The sequence below is a fragment of the Phalangium opilio genome, unplaced genomic scaffold (genome assembly GCF_054372755.1).
Source record: "Phalangium opilio isolate 3A_F unplaced genomic scaffold, DU_Popi_V2 ptg000070l_1, whole genome shotgun sequence".
In the NCBI taxonomy this organism is placed as follows: domain Eukaryota; kingdom Metazoa; phylum Arthropoda; class Arachnida; order Opiliones; family Phalangiidae; genus Phalangium; species Phalangium opilio.
Genome location: NW_028324182.1, coordinates 5240108 through 5263325, shown reverse-complemented (window position 1 = coordinate 5263325; position 23218 = coordinate 5240108). Strand labels below are relative to the sequence as shown.

The 23218-nt window shown below is 38.1% G+C and overlaps 1 protein-coding gene and 1 long non-coding RNA gene across 19 annotated transcripts in view; one reads left to right on the top strand and one right to left on the bottom strand.

Annotated features, from left to right (window-relative positions):
- The window catches only part of LOC149661230 (protein turtle-like), a 444653-nt gene that overhangs the window by 44440 nt on the left and 376995 nt on the right, over positions 1 to 23218 (bottom strand). For all 16 annotated transcript variants that reach the window (XM_089842695.1, XM_089842694.1, XM_089842696.1 and 13 more), the window contains one exon: positions 16883 to 16993. In XM_089842695.1, the coding sequence (XP_089698821.1) occupies positions 16883 to 16993 (111 nt within the window). The remainder of the gene's footprint in view (positions 1 to 16882; positions 16994 to 23218) is intronic.
- Positions 10335 to 12877, top strand: LOC149661234 (uncharacterized). Of its 3 annotated transcripts, XR_016368818.1 has the most exons (6): positions 10335 to 10529; positions 10628 to 10697; positions 10769 to 11331; positions 11557 to 11669; positions 11784 to 11907; positions 11982 to 12877. It is a non-coding gene; the product is annotated as an uncharacterized LOC149661234 (long non-coding RNA). The 3 variants fall into 3 exon arrangements; XR_016368817.1 differs by having other exon boundaries at positions 10769 to 11669; XR_016368819.1 differs by having other exon boundaries at positions 10628 to 10701; positions 10769 to 11669.

Here is a 23218-nt window from a genome sequence, read left to right as displayed (position 1 = left end):
CACATACAACATCAAGATGTCGGACAATCAATAAATATTTCGAATGGTCTCCGCGTAATTTCCTTTCTATTTTTTTACGGATGTTGGAAGACGGCAACTGACAACTGTTCGATCCCTTGTAAAACATATTACTCTAACCCTTTCCTTCGTACACGTAGATCCTTTAGAGACGTTCATACAGTTGTAACTATATCCTTCACTTCCTCTTTCCATTCTGTGTCGAGGGAGAGAGGGAGGGAGAGAGAGAGAGAGAGAGAGAGAGAGAGAGAGATGCCTTTCGCGTCCCAGACAACTCTTACTCATTTTTGTAGAGAAGTTGGTCGGATGTCGGAAGCGTAAGCTATCCGATTAGGTCGACTCGTCTTCCACTCTCCCTCGACCAATCATATTTTACGCATCGAATAAACTCTTAATTGAGAGAATGAATAGCTAGTCAGAGACCGACGTCGACTCGCAACGAGGATCGTGAGGAAAAGCGAGGATTTCTATCTCGTTCTGGCAACTTATAAATAACGATAAAAACGATCTTTCCGCTTAGTGGCCAACTAAATAACGAGAGTTTATAGGCAAAAGTGGACTACATTTATTTTTCTTGGGAGGGAAATGGTGCCCTTTTTCATTAGTATGGTTGTAGCTACATTGAAGGTCTATTTGACCGATCGATATTTCAATTTCGTCTCGCGGTTCATGTAAGAAAAGCATAAATTACGTTAAAATCAATACGGGATTGAAAAATAATAATAATAAACAGTAAGAGTTAGGCTTAAATTGAAAAGCAAGTTTTATTTTTCTAGTTCTCACTAAACTTTCGCTCAAATTCTCCTCAAGTGGCGGACTTAAAAATACACTCGAGATATGATTGACGATTTAATCTTCCTAATTACCAATTTAGGCCTAATGCCAAATTTTTATACCATCAAAACTAATCCTTCCCCCACTCAGTGTTTATACTCTCTTCGTCAAATTTCCAATGCCTTACTCTTGACTTATTCAGTATTTTTTTCTTATTCGCAACTACGAATATAAAAAAATCATCATCAAACTATAGGATGCTGGTGGTGGTTAATGGAATGTATCCTGTACATTTGATCTTAAACCTTCCTGCGGGGAGTTTTTTTTACTTTGGTACATATACTCATGAAGTAACGGATCCTATGTTAAGTGTACGCTAGGGGTAAAGAAATAAACTTAATATCCTTATACGAAAAGGGATGTTTTTTTTACATCTCAAGCTTCAGAGCGTGAGTCCCGCAGGCTGCTGACGAGTGAAGGGATTTTCAACGTTGTCCGAACCGAATATTTCAACATGTAAAAAGAGAAAAAGGGGGGGGGGTCTGAGTTTGGAAGAGGAGAGAGCCGGAGCGTTGCTTCGTCACGCGATCATTAATCTAGTAAGATAAGCCCGCAAGGAGAGGATGGAAAAGTGGAGGAAGCTCAAGAGCAAAAAAAAAAAAAAAGGAAGAGATGGAGATGGTACGAAAAATTTTTTTTTCAAGGATGAAGAAACCGGCTTGAAAATGATGCCGATATACACTCTCTCTCCCTTTCTCTTCATCCCTTCTCTAGGTCTATTTTTTTCCTTTTTTTTTTTTTGCAAATTCTACTCCAATTTCCAAGAAAATTAATCCTAACTCTAAAAGATGGAGAAAGGAAAGCTGCTATGCTAACCGAATAAATATTTTTGTACTTTTCTCTTTTAACAACAACAAGAAAAAAAAGGACCAAAATACATATGAGTGAACGAAGATAACTAGCTACTTGCCTAAATTATGAATTTTAGTTTTCATATAATGAAAAATAGACTAAATAATTTAAATAGTAGAACTACGAAGTTTAGAATCTAAAGTTATCTAACCAAAATCAACCTTCTCATAACAATAAGGTTGTAACTACATTTAACCGTGAACCTATTGAAATGTGTTGCTCAAAGACTCGCCGAGAGATATAATTAAAAATTTTAAAGAGCGTTATTTTTAACCTCGAATGTTTAGATTAACTATCCAAACATAACGGAAAATTAATTAGTTCCTTACCAGTACTTTCTTGCTTTTTGAGGCTATGTTATTACTTTGTTGCGAAATATGCAAATATCCCAGACAAAAATCCATGCTTTTATAATACCGAAAAAAAATCACAAAAAAATCTGGAAGGTTTTTGGTAATAAAAATATTCCATACATTTTTTTCCAGGGGGTTGAATGCGATGCGATGCGATGCGATGCATGCATTCTACAATAGATTTATACTCTGCTTTTTTTACGATGGTAAATATATATTGTATATTGAGAATGCGGAAAGAGAGACGCCTGGGAGAGTGAGTTTCGATATACATTTTTAAACAATATATCCTTTCGGAAAGAAGAAAAAATACCCAGACCTATTCCATCCCTACTTATACAAGGTATACCAAAGCGTACCATGGTTTGAATTTCTTTTCCCTTGCCAGCCAACTTTCTCTCGTAGACATTAAGAGGGTATAGCCAAAGGGGGAAGAATGTACCGCAGTTTCCCCTGGAGACGGTCTGGGCAGCCCAGAAGTCCTAGAGTATGTTTCCGCAACCTCCATATACGCCCACACTCAAAGACGGAACAGAGAAAAAGCCACCAACTGTTTCAACTCTTACCCTTCAACCCCTACTTTTACCGCATTCGTAGAAGATAGGTGAACAAACGTCCTAAAATATCCGAGGTATTGGGAATGAAATTCACCTACCAAGACACAAACTTCGATGGGACGGAAAAGAGTTTTATACAGAATATGAAAAGAAGCGAAAATGGAGAGAGAGAGAGAGAGAGAGAGAGAGAGAGAGAGAAGAAAAAAAAGTAAGTTTTTCCAGCGGCTTGAATATTTGCGTTCAACTCATTGTGATGCAAACGATCAGGTCGACGATGGCACCAGCTGCGGGAATTGAGAAATAGAAGCGCCTGCCTTACAACAGCTAGGTCGGAAACACTATACAGGGGCAGATTTTTGGGGTAAAGTATACCGCCAAGGCCTAACACCACCCTAACCAAACGTACTCCCGTGGAAAAACACGCGCCTGCCTCATTTCCCTAAAAAATAAAATATTAAATCTAGCGACGTTCCTATAGTAAGAAAGTAACTTTAAAAAGATGTAAATTTCTTGGTGGTAATTTCGCGCAAATTAACTATACTTCAACTATAACGATTTAGGTAATTCAAAATTACGCTTGTCACTCTAATTTCTAACTGTATTAACTACGCGTTTTAATGCAATCTAGTTAAAGAGACATGCGCTTAATTATTAAAACTATAATTTTCCTGGAATTTAGCAATGTTTAACTAAATATTTAAATATCTTCTCAGACTTGGAAGATTAATCACGTTTTAATTAATAAATAAATTCAGAAGGGGTTAACAGAAGAAGGATGACACTCTGTATCCTTTTAATGCTTTAGTTATGTAACATGATTCTTCCCAGATTCACCCTTTTTGTTTGCTCTCCCGCATGCTCATCAAACTTATTTCAGATGGGCATCGCATCGTGCTAGGGTGAATTCTATAACTGTTTGGTATTTACTAAATCCTCACCAATCAACCCACAAACCTTGATTGTCTTGACGTGGGACAAAAATCCACAAGCGTATGCGCCTTGGCAAATAGTTAAGCGCTAATAGAGTAATGATGAGGGAACTATTTATCGCGTATGTGATATATTCGGTCTAGTAACCTTGCTCTTGATGTTGGAAAGAACCATGTTACGATTACCCAGCTTTGTGGTACACTTCTCTCGAAGGTAAGTATTATATTCTTCCGAGTATTCTTCTGTATTTAGTTAAAGAGACAGTCACTTAATTAATAATGCCATACTCCTATAAAATTAATAATTATATGTTTTAATAAATATTTAAATATCTTCTCTGGCTTAGAAGATTAATCACACTTTAATTTATAAATATAATGTACAAATTAACATGGTTCGTTTCCACAGGGAGTAAGGAACGTTAGAGGGAGTTTTGATCTAATGCTAAAAAAACCGTCATACAGTGGCAAATGGTAAAGAAAGTCGGGGGTAGGAATTTTTATCTCCGTTCCTCAATTTTTGCTAACGCGCAGGCGCGAGTGACGTCGTTTACTACCGCCAGCAGAGAGAATTTAAAAATTCTCTCTGCAGCCAGCACTCTGTTCGACTCGCCGTCGAGATAACTGGGAAGCCCGGAAGGCGAATTTGCGGTATCGTTCGGTAGGCGGTATAAAATATTCAACGTTTTAAAGCTCAAGTTTCGAAATTTTTTGAGACATTTACCAAGTCTTCAACTAAATATTATAACATTTTCGTTAAATTTCAACATAAATATAGCTCTGAGAATAAAATTAGACACGAAAACTACACTAAGCCTTGGTTAGATATCATCGGCTGAGGCCGAGCGGCGCATCTCGAGCCGCTGGCGGCCGGGCTTGCCGTAACGGCGAGAACAGAAAAATACCTCGTTAAAAACAGATGCACGACGGTTTTTAAATTTGACGCATGCGCGCGGACACCGCGTTGAGTCCCCGAGTCAGCGCCAGAGAGAGACGATTTTAGCCACGAATCTAACGAACGCGCCTATTCACTTTAATACTCCCTCTAACGTTCCTTACTCCCTGGTTTCCATCAGCGTAATTTTAACCAAAGCACCAAGTTCTTCTAACAGAACTGAACTGAACTGAACTGAACCCGGGGGGGGGGGGCAAGTAAAATATTAAAATTTCCCAACCCGATTAATAATTGAAATTGAATAGCGGGAACCGAATATGAATCTTCTATAGGAAAAAATCCCCGCTTTTTTTATATAGACTTATAGGGCCTACGAAAATCGAAAGGAAACAAAATTAAAAATTTATATAAATGACATGACTGTCGGGACATTTTTCCGTATAAGAATTTTTCGTCTCCTCGAGGGGGAAATACCTGGGAATTTTAAGAGCAGCCCGCGAAAGTAGACGGGTCCCCGAAGAACTCGACTGATGTTTAATATAAGAAAAAATATGGGGAGAAAGTTTCGTTCGTTCGTTGAAATTCAGTCAATACTGAGAAAGGCAAAAGTATAACAAACAAAATGGGAAGCGATACCAGTATTGACCGTATTGGCTCAATTTCAGTAGATATACCCAGTGAAAAAAATCTAATATACCCAAGCTCTATGCATATTAATATAAAAAAAAATTGTTAAAAAAGGGTTTAATTTAAATTTTTTCACTTTTATCAGTTTTATAATTTGTAAAATTGTATAAATAGCATAAATAAGGGGTATATAAAGCTTCATAATGCCTTGGATCTACGGGAACACACGCATCAGCGCAAACTATGCCTATAATAAAAACTTATTTGTGATTTATTGGAAGGTTTTTTTATACCTCCATCCCGAAAAAACTTCCTCCGCTTGAAAACGCATGATTTTTTAGACCTCTCCTTCTTAAACCGTTATTTATAACCCTGGGTATTAATATAAAAACTTTTTATAAAATTCCTCTCATAACTTTGGTACTTTGAAGCGAATATATCGGAATACCGGTAGACTGGAAATATTTTCTACTTAAAAAGTAATATTTTTCTGGCTTGGATTCCACATGTACGTGTATACCTTCTACAGACCTAAGCCTAGTTTTATAACAGAAGAAAAATAATACTTTAAAATTAAAATTCTAATCACGATTAGTTTAAATAACCCTTGGCCTATAATAATATCAAAAGAAAAAGCAATTTAATCAAATTTTGAAAAAATAAAAAACTAATTAAGCCTTGTTTGGATTTTTCTTCATTTCGCGCGATTTAACCTTGGATTAAATACAACTTCAACTACGTATGGATATGGCACTCCCCCGAAAACTTGACTACCGTTTGTCCCTTAAACGGGGCGCCATCTAGGGCGGGCTAAAGGCAAAAGGGGGAAAATGGGGAATTGTAGATTTAGTGTGACAAGCCAACGTCATGGGTAAATACCCTATTAGCCAATGAGAGCGCGTGTTTTTAATTTTAATCATGGTTGAAACTCAACTGCCAATGGCGCGCGTCAATTTTTTTCTTCTAACTCACGTGACTTATGACGGCACTGCTTGTCACACCAAAATTATTTCCATTTTTCCTCTACCCTCCTAAGATTTTCCGCGCGGTTTGATGTGTCAGAGGCGATTGGCTTACCGAAGGCTAGAGTGCTATATCCATACGTAGTTGTATTTAATCCAAGATTTAACTTTCTCTTTGAGAATACATTAATCATTCGTTAAGCCTTTGTTTTTCAATTTAGAAATTCGGCGCTCTTTAAAAATTGATAGAGAAAATAATGGCACGTGATTAGAAGCACGAGCTTTTTGGTGTAGATGTCAAAGAAAATAACTACATAGTTTCTGAAAATAAACCAAAGTAACGCCTTATAAGTTATACGTAGAAAAACACGAAATAGAAAAGGCTCGCTCGACTTTTCTAGAATAAATAATGAGTTTCGTTTCAATATAATGATATTGTCATTGTTTGTTTAACTTGAAACAATAAAGATACGGTATGGGAAAGGAGAAAAAGGGTCAGTTCAAATTGAAATCCGTGGTACTTTACTTCGCATTAATTCAAATAATTTAAACTGAATCCGATTTTCGTGTTTTTCGAGGAGTCACATATATATGTTTATATAAAAGAAACCTAACTCCATTTTCATAGGGATATTCTTACAAAGAACCAACCAAAATAGAAGGATGTTGCCGTAGGAATGGAATGAAAAAAAAAAAAACTAAAAGGGAAAAAATAATATATTTATATATATAAAAAAAAACCAAATTCAATTCCCAGTTGCGAACGAGGTAACTCCTAATGTTATTTCACCCCCTTATCTCCCCCCCGAAGTAAATAGTCTTCTCCAAGCTACAGTCTCCTATTTTAATGGAACTTTTCATTCCATTATACCAAGAATAATCTTACATTTCCCCTATGAATATTGAAATATTCACATAAAACAATATTGAATATCACACCTTCCGAAGTTCTTCTAACACATCTTAATTTATAAACAATGTTTAAAAAAACACCCGTGAAAGAAGGAATATAACTAAATCTATTCAATATTCACTAAAAATTAAAATAAATTCACGTATATTCGATGGCAAAAACTTCACTCTAACTTGAATGTAAAAGAATTGGGTTGAGAAGCGAGGCTAAAAAAGGGGCTACTGGGTATTGGAAACAATATTTCAAATTCGACAAAGATGAGACGCGATGGGGTTAAGGGAGCGTCTTTCAAATTTTTAAAACATATTCACCGTAATATTTTAGCAAAGATTGAAGTATAACATTTTTTTCACCCGAATTTTAACGTGTTTCTATCCACTCTTTCAAAAAAACCTCACCTGATCTCTTCAAATTCTTCCGAAATACGAATGAGATTGAAGGTAAAAAAATAATAGAAGAAACCCCTTTCCTTTTCTTTTCATTCAAGTTTAAATGCAATTTGGAGAAAAACCGTCAAACTAACGGGAGCGTACAGCAATCGATTAGAGTTGTAAGGAAACCCTTCTATCCAGGTGCCTCCACAATTCCCCAACGAAAAATAGAGTTAAGGCTTCAATTTCAACTCGTTTTATCATAAGTTAATAAGATATGTTCCCATAAGTTTGTCAGGAAGTGACGTAGGTCATAGTTTCTCGTAAAGCGATGCTTGGTGAGGTGCCGTCAAAGGCTTAGTAATGCAGACTAAATATGAAGATGGACTGCAAAATTAACCGAGTGCAATCAATTCTCGCTTGTCGTTCTTGATCTAGCTCGAGTTGTAAGTCTCTAGCATTACGAAGTATAGGTAGTGTCATACTTATCACGTAGCATATCTTATAAACTTATGGGGTTTTTTTATTGAAAAGAAAATTAAAATTTCGTTTAAATAGATTTCACTTGTAGTGGTTGTAGGTCTAGCATTGCGTAATAATTATTTTAATTTTAATCCGATAGAGGTCATATTCACATTGCATATTTCAGCTGGGACGATCTTGTTTCGGGTAATTTTGTATACATATACTGAAGGATACAGTACCCGTTCCTAACCTTTATCTTCACTTCTTTTCTTTCTTGAGGCAGTCATGCGGGAAGACTGCGATTTTAATTACGCCCGCGTGTCCATGCAGGAGCACGCGTCAGACTATCCAAAGAGATGAAGATCTTTACCCATCGCTAGCTACAGCATCCCATGCTTCATCTAAACACCATCCCTGAATTTTGCGAGTATCGTTAGAGTATCGTCAACGCTTTATTTATTATAGGAGAGACTCTCTCTACGCCTAGAACTTTCGCCTTGGAAAATGCGACCATATCCAAAAGATAAAAAAAATATGTCAAGAAATTTTTACTTTAGGGGTAAAAGAGCGAATCTAGGTGTAGAAGCCGGTGAAGTCTCGTCTATTAGACTTAGGTAAGGCGAGATCCACTTTGGAGGGGGGGGGGGAGAAACGGTGGAAAAAAATGTATACACATCAAGGGATCTAGCAAGTTTCTAATAAAAATATGAGAAGGGAGCTTAATTCTTCTGTCCTTAAAATATCGCCTCGACTGTCATTGACGCGTTAACCTTTCGCGTATACTTTGGTGAACTCCGCCCGACACTTTTCCCCCATCCTCCATTTTTTCCCGTATCTCATCTTCCCTTCTAAATATCATCCAGAAATGATGTTGATGAAAAAAGGGGAGATGGGGAAGGGGAAAAAACCTCCCATTTTTTTTCTAGGAAAGGAAACTGAATATTTAATAACGTAAATGTTCGCTTAAGCTCTACAAGGAAGATCAAGAGCAAGGAATAAAAGATGCTGGTGGAGAAAGATTACTTAAATTCAGCCTTCTCTTTTTCCGATCTCGGTTAATATTGAAATCAAAAAGAGTAAGGAAGTAAATAACTAAAATACTTTAAGATGGGGAAAAAATATCTCCGCATGCAGGGAAATGTGAACAAAATATTTTGACAATAGTTACTCTTAAGGTTTTTAGTCTGACTCGCAAAAGCGATGTAATTTTTGTAGTCAAAACACTCTTCTTTATCCAAAAGATAAAAGAAGAAACAAAGACCGGAAGATGCTGGAACCTCAGGACAAGTATAAATGGTTTCTGTTATTTTATATACGCGAAAGATTTGCGGGTAAAAAAAAAATAAACCAAGGAGATATATTAGACTGACCTATTTCTTAGAAAAAATACGCAAATAAAAGTGGTTGTCCAAGGCCTAGCTGTCGTCGTATTTTGATGGAACGATTGCTTCCACTTATTTGTTCGCGCGCAATTTAGTAACAGAGTGGAAAGCTAAATGCGAGCAATACGGTTAAGGGTCGTATATAAATTTCCACATTCACTTAGGTTCTACGGACATTCGGGGAGAGAAAAGTAGGCATTATAAGCGTTTGTGAACTAATGGTCAATGATAAATAATGGAAGCCAAGCTAAATGGAATAAATACAGTTAGCCAATTTCCAAAAGGCTAATACGCTTAATTCAAAGATGAAACTCGAATACATTACCGAACGTTGAAATGAGAAACGATATTCGCTCGAATGGAAGGACACTCCCAAAAATTTATCACGAGAAAAAAAGAAAACTTTTATCTTTAAATTCCTAGAATTCCATTTTATATTTATTTCCTACATGAAATCTAGGCTAATAAAAAATATGGAAAACTAGGCATAGAGGTTTTCAAGCAAATTACATTTTTCCTTTTCATATATATATTTCATAAAACAAAACTGAATATCAATAGATACGGGAATTCTTTCCTTTATAAGGAAGAAAAATACCGTCAGAAGTAAAATGAGACTAGAAGTAAAGAGCTCTAGCATTGGTAATAGATCCTGGCACTAGTGAACAAATTTGAGGATTTTATGCCGCTTCCATCGCGCCTACACTAGAGAGAGAAAAATTGGTCGAGTTCCAAAAACATTTCCTACCCCCTTCCCCTCAACCTAAAGCCGCGGAACACGGACGAAGCGGGTGCTTGAATCTAGTTCGGCCGTCTACCGCCGCGAGCGTCCCACGTTTTGGAGGGAAAATTCAGAAACCACTACCAGAGGGCCAACCGTTGGTGTGTTATCAAGAATATTCACTTTCGCCAAGTGAAGAATTTGTTTAGCTCAGTACTTCTTGTCTCATCTTACTTCTGATACCGCATATAAAAACGCTCCGTGTCCTTCCAAACAAAACATTACAATCTATTATACAATTCCAAGTATTTTTATCGACTATGTTGTAAGAGAAAATAAAATAAGAAAAAGTGAATCAGGACATGGCGCGAGATAAAAAAAAATTATCTTCTTATACCAATAAGCAATAAGATTCCATATCTTAAAACGATTGCCATAGAAATACCTCTTACGCTACAACACGCTGATATAGGGCTAGGTTTCACCCCAAGTTTGCTCTCATAACCACGACAGGCTTAACCTGATTTAAGTCTTAAGGTTACGGTAAATTTCGATTGACATTCCCCGAAGGCGTATATCGGATAGCAATAAGAGTAAAGGAAAATCTATGGTGATAGACACGCTTAAAGATGGTTGCCAAAATAGAGAGCGTAAGAAAGAATATATCGTTTCCTAACCAAGAAGAAAAAATGCATGAATCTATTTAATTGTCTCCGACATTTTTCATAATTGAAACAAATTCGATTAGGCCTAACGTCAAACACCTAGCAGGGTTTCACTTAAAAACCTAAAAACCCATGGGTAATTAGGATCAATATGTACGTAAGTGACACATGGCAGAACGGAACAAATTCATGTTAACTACATAAAGATAGTTTTTATATTTTAGCCCATGGAGGAGTTCTCCCATAGGACGTCGACACAGCGAGAGAACCAGAGCGGATCATGAAGAAGCAAGGAGAAAGGAATGGGAGAGATTTATAACGTCGAACAGTCTGGAATAGAGAAGAAAATAGGAAACAGAGTGGCGCGAAAAAAAAAGAAGGGCAGGGGGAAATAGGCCTAATTTTCTCCTCCATATACCAAAGGAAAAATAGGCGTAATATACACCCGTGTCCAACAAAATAGAACCAATAGAATGTAACAATAATATTACAACGGAAGACCATTTATTGTAGTAACACACGCAAAACTGCCTCAAAACTAGCCAAATTTCTAACCATACCAGATTTTGGAGAAGATTCAGTTGGTTATATGAAATCGTCAAGTTATCAACTTCTATTAACTATTTGCCACTATGGCCTATACTGGAATTTTCCTCAGCTCTTTTCATATTGTATTCGTTATATTACGCAAAATAGAATCGGACACACTATGCCGCGTGCTGCTGAACTTGGCAGAATGAAAGTTGGGATGGACACGCCACGATACACCCACAAGAGCAACCATAGGGTAAGTGGGTCCTCGAGAAAGAGGGGAGATTTGGGACGAAAATAGGAATGGACTCGAGTAGGCCATAGATGATAAAAAATATAGGGCGCGGGAAACACAAAACTGGTGGTGGCTATATGCGGATTGTCTCCCGCCATATCGTGAAGATGGGAAGATAGGCAAGCCGAAAAACCTGTCAAAATTTCCAGATGATATCTCCTCTTCCTCTTCCCATTTTTTTTCCAGAGTATTCCATAGTATCCCTTACAAAAACTGCGGCCCTTGCGGAAAAACGAATGCCAGTTCCCGAAAAAAAAACCGCTCTCCCGAAATAACGCCCCAGTAATTCCGTTTTTTAGGTATTCGGAAAAATTCTATTTCTTCTTTTTATTTTTTTCCTTAACTTCTTATATCGTTACTTTTAACCCTTTATCGGACATTTTGAAACGGTTTTTCTTTCCTTCTCCTTCTAGACTTTTAAACTTTCCGCTCTCCCTTCTTCTACGGCGGTTTCAAAAAAATCCCAGAGAAAGTTAAGGAAGAAGAAAAGGAACCAACGTTTTTTTTTCGTTTCCGTATTTTTACTGCTTTTTGAAGGTATAGTTGCGGGATGCTGCCGTTGGGTGTCGCTACTATCACTAAAGGCGCTCTGTTTTTTCTTTCCTGCATAGCTAAGACCAGGAAGGAAAGAGGCAAGATGGAGCCGTAATCTACATAGCTATAACCTTGCCTCTGGTACCACCACGAAGTCCTCCCAGCATGCTCAGCGTTTCGTTAGGGTATACGGTACGGAAACATCAAGGATGCCCCTGTGTCTTAAAAAAGAAGCTAATTCTGATGCAAATACAATGGCGCTACGCGTCAGCACTTAATAATCGCCTACCGAAGGGTAGAGACTTTCGCGAGACATACTGGGAGACTTTCATTGCCTCACATGGCCCACGCTTATTACAACTCCATCCCTCTCTCCTTCAAGCTAAGGCCGCCATATTCTAAAGAAAAAAATCTAGATATTGATTCGGTCTTTTCCGAGTTTGTGCCTTTTTTTACTAAACAAAATGGGGTTAGGAACTAGGCTAAGGTTTCTACGGTTTCTTATATTGCCTTAAATATAAATAAAACGAATGAAAAATGAAAATAGGCAAGTTATCAGTTACTAAAATTTCTTAGAAAAGATGTAGTTTCCCCGTTGAAGAATTTTCATCGCGATTCGGAACTACATATTCCTTTACATAACTGTAACTCGAGTACTGATACGAACGCTAAATTTTATTTTTTAAACTGTACAAGTTTCAAACGCAATAAAGTTTTGAAAAATATATTAATATTTAAAAATGGAAACCTTCCAAATTTGAGTTTTAGCTCTACAATGGCCGTTAAATTTTGAGTACCGAAAAGGAAAGGGTTGAGAGAGAGAGAGAGGAAAAAGTTTTCAATAAGGGTGGTGTAAAGCGAATATAATTAGAAGCAGCTGTTATGGTTTAGATGGCCTTTTAATAACCAAATTAATGGTTGCTTCTCATCTCTAGAGGCCTTGTAAGTGGACCATAACGCACAGAGAAAAATAAAAAAACCTCATTGAACAACGATAGACGAGGATCAAATTTAAACATAATTATGGGGACGTTATATTGGGTTCGTATTACCTTATCGGGGTCAAATTACGCGTATAAATAGGCTTACCCTATTATATTATACCTGCTGAATTTCGAGCCAAATTAATTTTGCTAATCATACAGCAGTTAAATTGAAAAAATTAAAAATAACCATTGAGTGATATTTCAAAGGTTTCCCACTTAGATAAATGACTAAACATAAAAAGGAATTTTGAATTTAACTAATTGACGTATTAATGAACATAAACTCAAAACCTCATTTTTTCCCATCTTTATCCCATTGTTAATAAAATGGAAAAACAGTATCAAAACGAAGAGAGTTAATTTTTAAAAAAAGGTGTTTCATTTTATTTTTTTTTTTTCATTACTAGCAATGTTGTCGGGTAAGCCTAGATTTAATTATCGTAATTAGGATAGTCGACAGGTTGAAAAAATAAAAAATTTCCAGGGAAAAAAACAGGCTTAACAAACAGCTTGGGCAGACAGGTCTTGTTTCAACCCTATATTTTTTGGGAGCCCTTTATTCTGACAAAACAACTTTGGGGCCCATTAATCTTTGCCTAAAAGATAGCCAAGTCCAATGACCAAACACCCCTAAACACCCTTTCTGATAACCAAATAATAATCCGCAAACAAGGTTCCCTCCAAAAATTTATTTTTTATAAAGGGTTAACAGGGACGAAATATTTCTAATAAATTATATTTAGGTGCTAGACAATCTACGATAAAAGTTCAAAACCGTTCTCACTTAATGATCATCTCACAGTCCATAAATTGAAGTAATATCAGAAGTGAGATGAGACCAGAAGTACTGAGCTAACCAAATTCTTCACTCGGCAAAAGTGAATATTCTTGATAACACAAGAACGGTTGGCCCTCTAGTAGCGGTTTCTGAATTTTCCCTCCAAAACGTGAGACGCTCGCGGTGGTAGACGGCCGAACTAGATTCAAGGAGCCGCGTCCGTGTTCGGCCGCTTTAGGTTGAGGGGAATGGGGTATGAAATGTTTTTGGAACTCGACCAATTTTTTTCTCTCTAGCGTAGGCGCGATTGAAGCGGCGTAAAATCCTCAAATTTGTTCACTAATGCCAGGATCTATTACCACTGCTAGAGCCCTTCACTTCTAGTCTCATTTCACTTCTGATTGAAGTAATATACATCAAAAATCGTAAAATCTCTACACTTTCGATACACCGTTAAAAACGCAACGTGTTTAACTTCATTTAACGAAGCTCTAATATATTGGATGCCGGGAAATTAATTAGAAGTCCAATCTCTGGTCGATTTCACCCGAGTCATTAGTTTAAATAAAAAAAAATTAATGGAGCAGTCAAAGCAAAGAGAACCCCGAAAACTAAACTTTGAAAATTTGGAGGCAGCGAACTAATCTTTGGGTTTATGTTTAGAGGGAGACTTAAACCCTTCGGGAAACACTTGTCACCTTTTCTCCCTTGATTTCCTCCTCCTCCTCCTCTTCCTCCACAATCCATTCCGGAGAAAAAGGAGATATACGAAGTAGAAAAGAGAAAAGAGAAAGAATAAGGCCAGCGAGGGATTTTTATAAGCTCATCCTTAAATTGCAGAAAACAATCGTGTAAAGACAAAGTGTTGATTGGAAGCCAATCACTTCCAGGGGCTGCGGAATCCCTCGCCCCCGTTTGGGCTACACTATACCGCTCTATGTACCCGATTGTAAAAGATCAAGGCTCTAGCTCGCTACACGCGCAAAACACAAAAATAAAAGGCTTGGGTTCCGTCTCGCGATGAACGAAAGAAAGAAAAGCAAAATGGAAGGAAAAACGAAAGGAAAGAAAAAAAAAAAAAATAGAGAGAAGCTTCAAGCTCGCCCGCGTCACATTTGGGGTAGAGCTTAGCGCTCTAGGTCCAATTACTGCCATTGCTTACCATCCCCGGGGATCTCCCGTAGGCCGGAACACAAACCGATTCGAGTCTACTGCATGCGCCATACAGGAAAGGCTAAGCCAGTACAGTAACTTTCTCCCCATAGCACCGCTCCCCATCGCGATAATCGGAACGAGAAAGGGTATATACATTCACGTTCAGCGTAATCGGTTTAATACTTTCTAAGCTATAGACTGGGGTGATTCTTAGCCTATTTTTCACCTTTTCCGATATAATTTCAATACCTACGATAAGGTGAACGGGTTTTAGGCGAAGGTACGGATGTATAGAGGTTGGAAGGTTGAAAAGGTTTCTTCCCAGGGATATAAGCATTACGTAGATAGGTTGATAGGGCGTGTGGCGTGAAAAGTGAAAAGCCGAGAGTCACGGGACGGGAAAAGAGGGGAAAGAGCTATAGGCGAGTGCGCGTGTAACTTTGCCTGCAGATGTCTTAATTCCGCAATGTTGGAAGGGGTTTTTTAGTACTCGTTGCCAATCTCTTAATTAAAGGAATCGATTGTGTGAAGGGAAACACGCCTATCTAACGCTAATCTGAAGGGAAGAGAAGCTGCCTGTCTTTCTCTTAGCTCCATTTTATACATACGCGTGCGGTGTATACAAAATTTGTCACTCTTGAAAGAAGCCTCCCTATTTTCTTGGTCAGGAATGAACGCAAAAATACAATAAACCAAGGCCTAATTAGTGTTGAAGTCTACAGTGAACAATGAAGGCTCGTTGCAACCCCTAACATGAAATTTCGACCCTATTAGGAGGCGAGTATTGAGTTTTCAAATTCATAGACAAAAATATTTCATAGGGACATTTAGCACGTAACAAAGCTTCCATTTACATCCGTTCTAGAAAGTACTAACCCGAAAAAAACGCTTGATAAATTATCTACGAAGAGTCTCAGTACGTGTGCATATATTTGCACGATTCGAGGATTTTTTAAGAAACGAGACTGTCTCCATTTCATAAAACAACCGAAATAGGGAAGAAGTGGATAGCTATCGAAAACGTATCTCGCACACAATGAAAGTGAGCGGGAAAGACGGCGGAAACATAACAGGGGGAAGATTGTAGCAAAGAAATTATATAACGTATCTATTCAAGGAACCCCGCGCGTTGTTTCCGGCTCAAGTATAAAGGCCGTTGCACGCGCGTACAATCTGTGTGTGTGTGTACATTCATTCTTCCTTCTAATTCCCTCCTTCTTCGTAATTAACACGATCTTGCCGAGGAAAACGTCTCGAACACACGACCACGACGTTAGAAAAGGCGGGAAATACTTGACAACAGATTTCTCACAGGGTCCTTTGACTCCTTTTGTGCCAAAGGCGGTCCGAGGAATTTTAGGCCCCGAAATAGAACCAAAACCTAATCCGCGGAACGGATAATTACACTCTCTATGGTCTCGTGCGAGATGAGAATCGTCGTATTACGAAACCCAGTGTCAAGATGATTAGTTTATAGTAATTAGGCTATATTTCAAACACTCCCCTAATTTACCAAATACAAAATTAGGTCACGCGCGTAGTTTGTAAATAATAACAGAAATAAATTAGTCGAAGCAAATCTTGGTACCTTGCATCAAATTTACAGACGTGGGTAAGATATACTTCGACTATTTAACTTCTAATAAAATCATTGTTGGAAAACAAGATTATATAGAGTCAAAGAACGGATGGACGGTCGCGAAATAATTGTGTTTTTTGAAACCCCAATTAAAGATACTTTATCGGCATTAGCTTTTATAGCGACCGCCATATATAATATGATAAAAATAACCAAGCATTTGCTTTTCATTCGAGAGGATTATTAAGGGGGTTGGTCTTTCATTTTTATTCATTAAACGCGGGGTAGATCGTCAAGGGGATTCTAATTAGTAAAACTAAGTATTTCGGGGTACCGGAGAGGCGGTGGGACTTTGGGAATGTCGAGTTAAAAAGGAGTAAGTAAAGTATAAAAGGGCCGGGTAGGGTCCTTTATACTCGGAAAGAGAGATCGGTGCACGACGCACACACATTGAATGGTAAACAAACTCGGTTAACTCACCTCCTTCCGCTTCGCAAATGAGTCGTAATGGTTCTCCTTCATTGAAAGGACCCACTAAGCCTTTGGCTATCTTCCCTAATTCGTCCTTGATGACTGGTTCTCCTGGAGGTACTGCGAAAGAGAAAAATAAAAATTTTCTCATCATTGATTGAACTTCAGAATGGACTATAAGAGAATATTGTAAACCTATGGGAGCAACAATGTAGGGTTAACAAAGGGAAGCCATTTTGCGGTGGTACAACGCAATAAGAGTCGAGACGAAATTTTTCCTTTGTTAATAATGTCTGGCTAGACTTTAATAAGAATCTCCGTTTGTATTTTTGCGGGAAGGAAACGCTGTCAAGGTCCATTTTTTTCTATTATAACAAACTCATGAGAACTTCAAAGGTTTTGAAATGAAATAATAGAAAGGTAAATATAAACCCCTATAGAAACTCTAGAACCCAGAATTCAATTACAATGTCAACATCGTAATAAGGAAAATAGATCTTCCGCGAAACTATAAAGAAGTTACTAGAAACACCCCTTCAAACAAATTATTTGGGAACAAAACGGAGAAATTACTTTAACATGATACCCATGTGTTAGGCCCTGCCAACCCTAACAGCACCTGGTTCTGTAATCCAACTGAAACAACCCCTTTTTCCTAACATGTAGAGTTTCATGGCAGCATGGCGTTGCAAAATATTAGAAAATATTGAAATTAGGATCAACTTGCTTTACTCCGGTTACCATCGAACCCTTTCCCTTAATATTTCCCCATCTGGTAACGAAAAAAAAAGGTTACTAAAGTAATTTGAAGCGGCTGCCTCCCATATAAATGGTCTCGTTTCGCGGAGTTTTCGGTTTTAGTCAAAAAGAGAAGGAGAAAAGGTAAAATGGTTAATAATTAGAAAACGGAGAAAACTCAGTGAAGGGTTACCGGAGGAAGGGATGGGAGGAGAGGGCGTTAGCGAATTAGAAGATGAAAAGAGGAGAGCGTAGATTAAACTTTATTATTGCGCCTTTTCCGATGGCGAAAGAGAGAAGACCAGGGACCCTGACTCCAGGAATGGGTCTCGAGTTAGTCGGAGACGGAGAAAGATATATTCGGGATTACTTTCTCTCTTTCTAGTATCAGTGGACGGATTTTCCATCCCCCTCCCAACCTCTCAACCCGCAGAAACTGTAAGGGTTGGTCGAATAGGACTTTTAAGTCATTAATTTAAGCCCTGGAGGACAGCGGGAGGGGGGGAATGAAAAATTCAACTTTGCATTGGAATCCCAAAAATACCTAATAAAATACTCATTAAGCCAAATCTCCTTTCTTTCGAGGAAATTTGGAAAAATATTTATGAGAAGAAACAGTATTAACTAAGAATAGATTTAAAACCAAATTCAATTAAAACTTTTATCGAAGTTATTTTTTAATTTTGATACCCTTTGGCTTTGTTTTACAATGTTTTCAAGGATCGAGTTGTCATCATAAGTCAATGAAGCCCAATTAATTTATTATTTAAATTTATTAAAATACCTTTAGAGGCACGATGGTCACTATTAGTCACGTCATATTCGGTTTTAAAACGTGCCGAATACGCGTCATATCTCGCTTAAGGCGAATAAATATTGAGGGAACAAAATTCCACTATATAATATTGAAGGTGCATTTTACGCCAGAAACGACAATCATAACGCGACCAAGCATTTATTAAGGTAGAAAGCCGGAGGTGAAGGAAGACTTGGACGGTATGGTAGCTAAAGGCAGAAGGGGAGAAGAGATTTTAATGAAAATGACTCATAAACGTTGTTGAATTTATATTAGAATAGACGCGGGAGTGCGAGCTGACAAAGTACAACAACGGTATTTGGAAAATTCCAGGAACGATCGCCATACCGTCACCATAACCCCTCTAGCTAAACAGATTTATAAGAAGAGATTGTTGTCCTCGGCAATTTTTATTCCAGATCTATTTTCTCCAATGTTATCATCAAGCTGTTTTTGAATAATTTCTTTATCAGGGTCGCAATTTTGGTATTTTTTTTAAATAAAGAGTTGATATCTAGCCCTAAATCTTTCTGAGCACTTCAACCATTTCATCTGTTAAAATAACCAACTCGGACCGACTAATAACCTTTCAATCTATGGTTGGTGGTACTTGGTAATGGGTGCGTGACAGTCAGTGTCCAAGAAGAGGAGCGCTAACCTAATCAGCATTGCTTAAGCCTTCAACGTCGATCATGGGTACCTTCTGATCGATTTTCGTTCATTTATGCCATCTCTCTCTCTCTCTCCCTTTCGGTATTTCAATTCTTCATCCTGTCCTACCAGTCACCATGCACCCACGCACTATGCTATACCGGCAAAGCGATCGGTCTCATTTCAACACCACTAGCTATCTCGTGTTTTAGCGGAAGACCGAGAAATATATTTATATATCTAGTTCCCGGGACTATCTTTGGCAGGACGGTCTGCAAAAGCGGGACCCAAAAACGAGAAGTAATCGTTATCGTATGATATCACCGGTTTCTGGGTATTAGCAGGAGTTTTCCTCAATTTTACCACGAATCTGAACCGTTGTTGAGGACAATAAACTGTCTATTACCAATTTTCTCACGATGTTGCTAGTTTTCATGGAAACATTGAGGAACTTCATGCCATTATTCATTATCTACCGCGTATGCCTATCTGAAGTTCCGAACTCTAACCCCTTTTGTCCGTGACGTTACCATCCGAGACAGGAACAAAACGGTTGTAGGTAAAATAAAAACGGGACTTGGCATTATTCGGAAAACTAGGGAAATATATCACGCATACCTGTAACGTTAGCCAATGCAACTTCTCATTCGTTACTGCCAATATTACATTACCGAAACGCGGGTAAACAAATATATCACAATTCATAAGACACTCGAGGTATCCGCTAAGCCTAACTAACAATGAAACACAGCAGTATTCTGTCAAAGCCAAACGAAACATTGTGATAAAAAAGGCAGCTTTTTAATCATCGTGTTAAACAAACGTACGCGATAGTCTTCGTAACAACAAAAGAGTATGTTTTTTTACACCCTAGTAAAAAGGTTTTTTCAGACAATGGAAGAAGTCGAGTTTTTTCGTTTTGATTGATAATGTCAATAAAACATTTTTTTGTGCCAGAAATATTGGAGGCTAATGCCATTCCCCATAGAAATCACCCACACGAAGTAATATTTTTTTACTTTAAAGAGAACTATCACTCTCAATCCAATATAATCACTCCATGGTAAATGTCAAAAAGGCAAACTGCATAATAATAATTATAGACTAACCCCTTAAATAAACCTTAAAAATCATGCTACTAGTAAAATAATTTTTCATGTTTGGTACATAAAAAAGGAGAGAACGAAATCTTACATCTTTGAATCAATAAGGCGAAGAGGTTTCTTATAGCTTGGCGTGGTGGCCCTTGCTTTGTTCAAGAAGGTGATTTAGCGCCACTTCTTTTACCCCCTCACTCTTTCCTACATTGGCAATGAGGTTGCGTATAACGAGGTCCGCAGATCGAAATTCCCAGAAAAGAAGTCAAGAAAACGAGCCAGAGAAAAGAAGATTCCAAAAGGAAAAAGAAGAAGAGACGTCCGGAGAAACCGAACTGCTCCAAATCGACCGAAAAGAAATATATATATATATAAGAGCTCCCACTATCTATAGAGTAATGGGAGATCCTTGACTTTGACGGTATTAGTGTCTATGGAAAAATTACACGCTTGCCATAGCCTCTCTAGTGAAGACCGCCTCAATGATAAAACCCAATAAAAAAAACCCGTACCAGGGATCAAGTTAGTCATAGACAGAATTAACTACTGGAAGCAAAGGCTTGGTTTCCCCTCAACAGGATCACTCGTCTAATGGATTAGTTCTACCTGAACAAATACATAACGAAAGCAAATAACTTGATTTTACGTCAAAAGAATAAGACACTAAAAATGGTCCAAATGTGCGCAATACGACGGTAACCAATGTAATACAACATCTTTCTCAAAAATAAAAGAAAAAACAATAACTTTTGGACAGTAATTTTGTTTCTATTTTTGTCCAAGGCTTAACTACGATTCAACTTAACACTAACTTAGTCTTGGAACGAAACTTGTCACTGTGAAAAACGAGCTATTTGAAAAATAAAAGTCACGCTGTAAGAAAAATCATTTTGTCTTCTAGGACTAGGCTGCGTGGGTCTGTCTCTGTTTTAGAGCGGGCAAAATCTTCGTGGAAAAGAAAATAATCTGACACTGTGGAAGAAACAACGAAAAGATTCCGCATGCCCCCAATCCCCCATCCCCGTATAAAATTGTTATTCCTGTAGTTCTGGTGAGAGTGGGGCTGGCCCACGCAAACCAGTAGGGTAGTACCAACTATAGAATAAATAAAGAAGCTGAAATACGTTATATATAAAAGAAAAGAGAGAATGAAAGATTGAAAGAAAGCATAATCCAAGTCGGGAGAAGCCCAGAGTCCATCCTTCCAAAACCCCAGGGCGTACGTGCTCGTGAACGGAATTTGGCTGTTGCTTAGCTTCGCGCGGCTACGGCCTTTTGTTCCGGGTGAATTTCCACGCTTCTTTTACTTCCTTTTTTTTATTAAGAAGAAGGGAAAAAAGATCAAATTTGAGGCCGTGAAAAGATGGTGGTGCACTTTGAAAGAGCATCCCACATACTAGTCATAGTCTATACGGCCCAAAGAACCCCTTGAAGAAAAGCAGGAATTTTAATGCGGGCTATATAAGGGAAAACCTAGATCTTCTATTGAAGTTAACTTGGACATTGGAACTGAGCCAATCAGAATTTACCCTTAATACGGTGTATAGTTCGAACTAAGTTTAGGTATAGTTCAAGCCTCGCACTTCATTTAAGCCAACTTAATGTCCAAAGAGACTTTGTCTATGAGCTCAACAATAAATGGACAACGCGGTGCACTTCAAAGGAACAGGGTACGCCATTAATAGTTCCATAATAATGCCGAAAGATCCGTTTCAATAAAAAATGAGAAACTATCGATTCTTAAGATCTTTTAATGACTCTCTCTCTCTCTCTCTATCGCCTCCTTCAGGAAATTATCCCATACAGGGATGGCACCCATCGTTATTCCGTTATAGATAATAATATAGACATAGGCGGAGACGTGCCATTACCAAGTAATGAAAGGAAGAACGGAACCATCTCTATGACCCACGTACTTTCAGCTCAAACTTATACCAAACCAGACCTTATATTGGATGGTACATAAGTATACGCGGTTAAGTATGGACTATAACATAAGGCCCCGGGTATCTTTTGAGGATATGCGAGGAGAAGGGTTACTATAGGAAGTAATAAGCGAAAATATAGTCGACGCCAAGTATTTTGCGGTCAGTTGAAAGGAGGGGGACGTTTGAGGACGATGCTGTTTTTCGAGGGGGGGGGGAAGAAAGGCTTAGTTTTCGTTAGCGGTCGATTCCTTGATTCGCTATTGTCACGCGTTAATGGGCCGAATATGGTGCGGTGGACAACTAGATGTAAAACGAGCGACCGCAACGCCGGAAGTCTTACAGATGATATTAAAAAGGGGGAAAAATATCTTTCTTATTTGGACCAACGCCAATTTGGAGACAATTTTTAAGAAGCTGGCCTCGTTCTTGGAAGATGACGCGAAACTCTAACGATCTTATAATATTTTTCATCTGTCTTTCAAATTTACTACAAATTGAGTCAACAGAAGTCAAAAATATGGATTTACCTAGTCTTAGTGTACCATAGCTTTTGTAGTAAATAAACTTCTCCATTTTCGATTTCACAGGGAAGGTATTTTAAATATTTACAATGAGCCCGAGAATCGAGGGAAACGCGTTCACCGAGCAAGCTAGCTCTACGGATTACGTCACGGAACTTTAAAATTCTCCAAGGATATAGATCGGAGGCTACTATATACATTGACATATAGTTCAAACATCCAAGGGGTGTTTGTCCAATCTAATTTCACGCGGGACGGACGGACGGGAGGGAGTTGTTAGCTTGCCCTTGTAGCCTAGAATCCAAATTCAAACAAATGAAATGGGAGATATAGAGCCTTACGCGCAAGCGCCTTAGAATCAATGATCCCGAACGAGCCAGGATGTCTTTGGAACTTGTTTTCCAGTTCTACTCTAAACTTTTTAAATAAAGAGTAAAGCTCGAGTGGTTTTAAATATCAACAAGACCCGCAAACTGCCAAGTTCAGCGTAAGAGTGCGAAACTAGAAAATCAGTACTAGTAACTAAGGACGAACGCGGAGTCAACGACCAGTGAAAGGGTTTCTCCTTTTCGATGAGGAAAAATATGAAGAGACGTTTTCGCTATTAGAAGCGA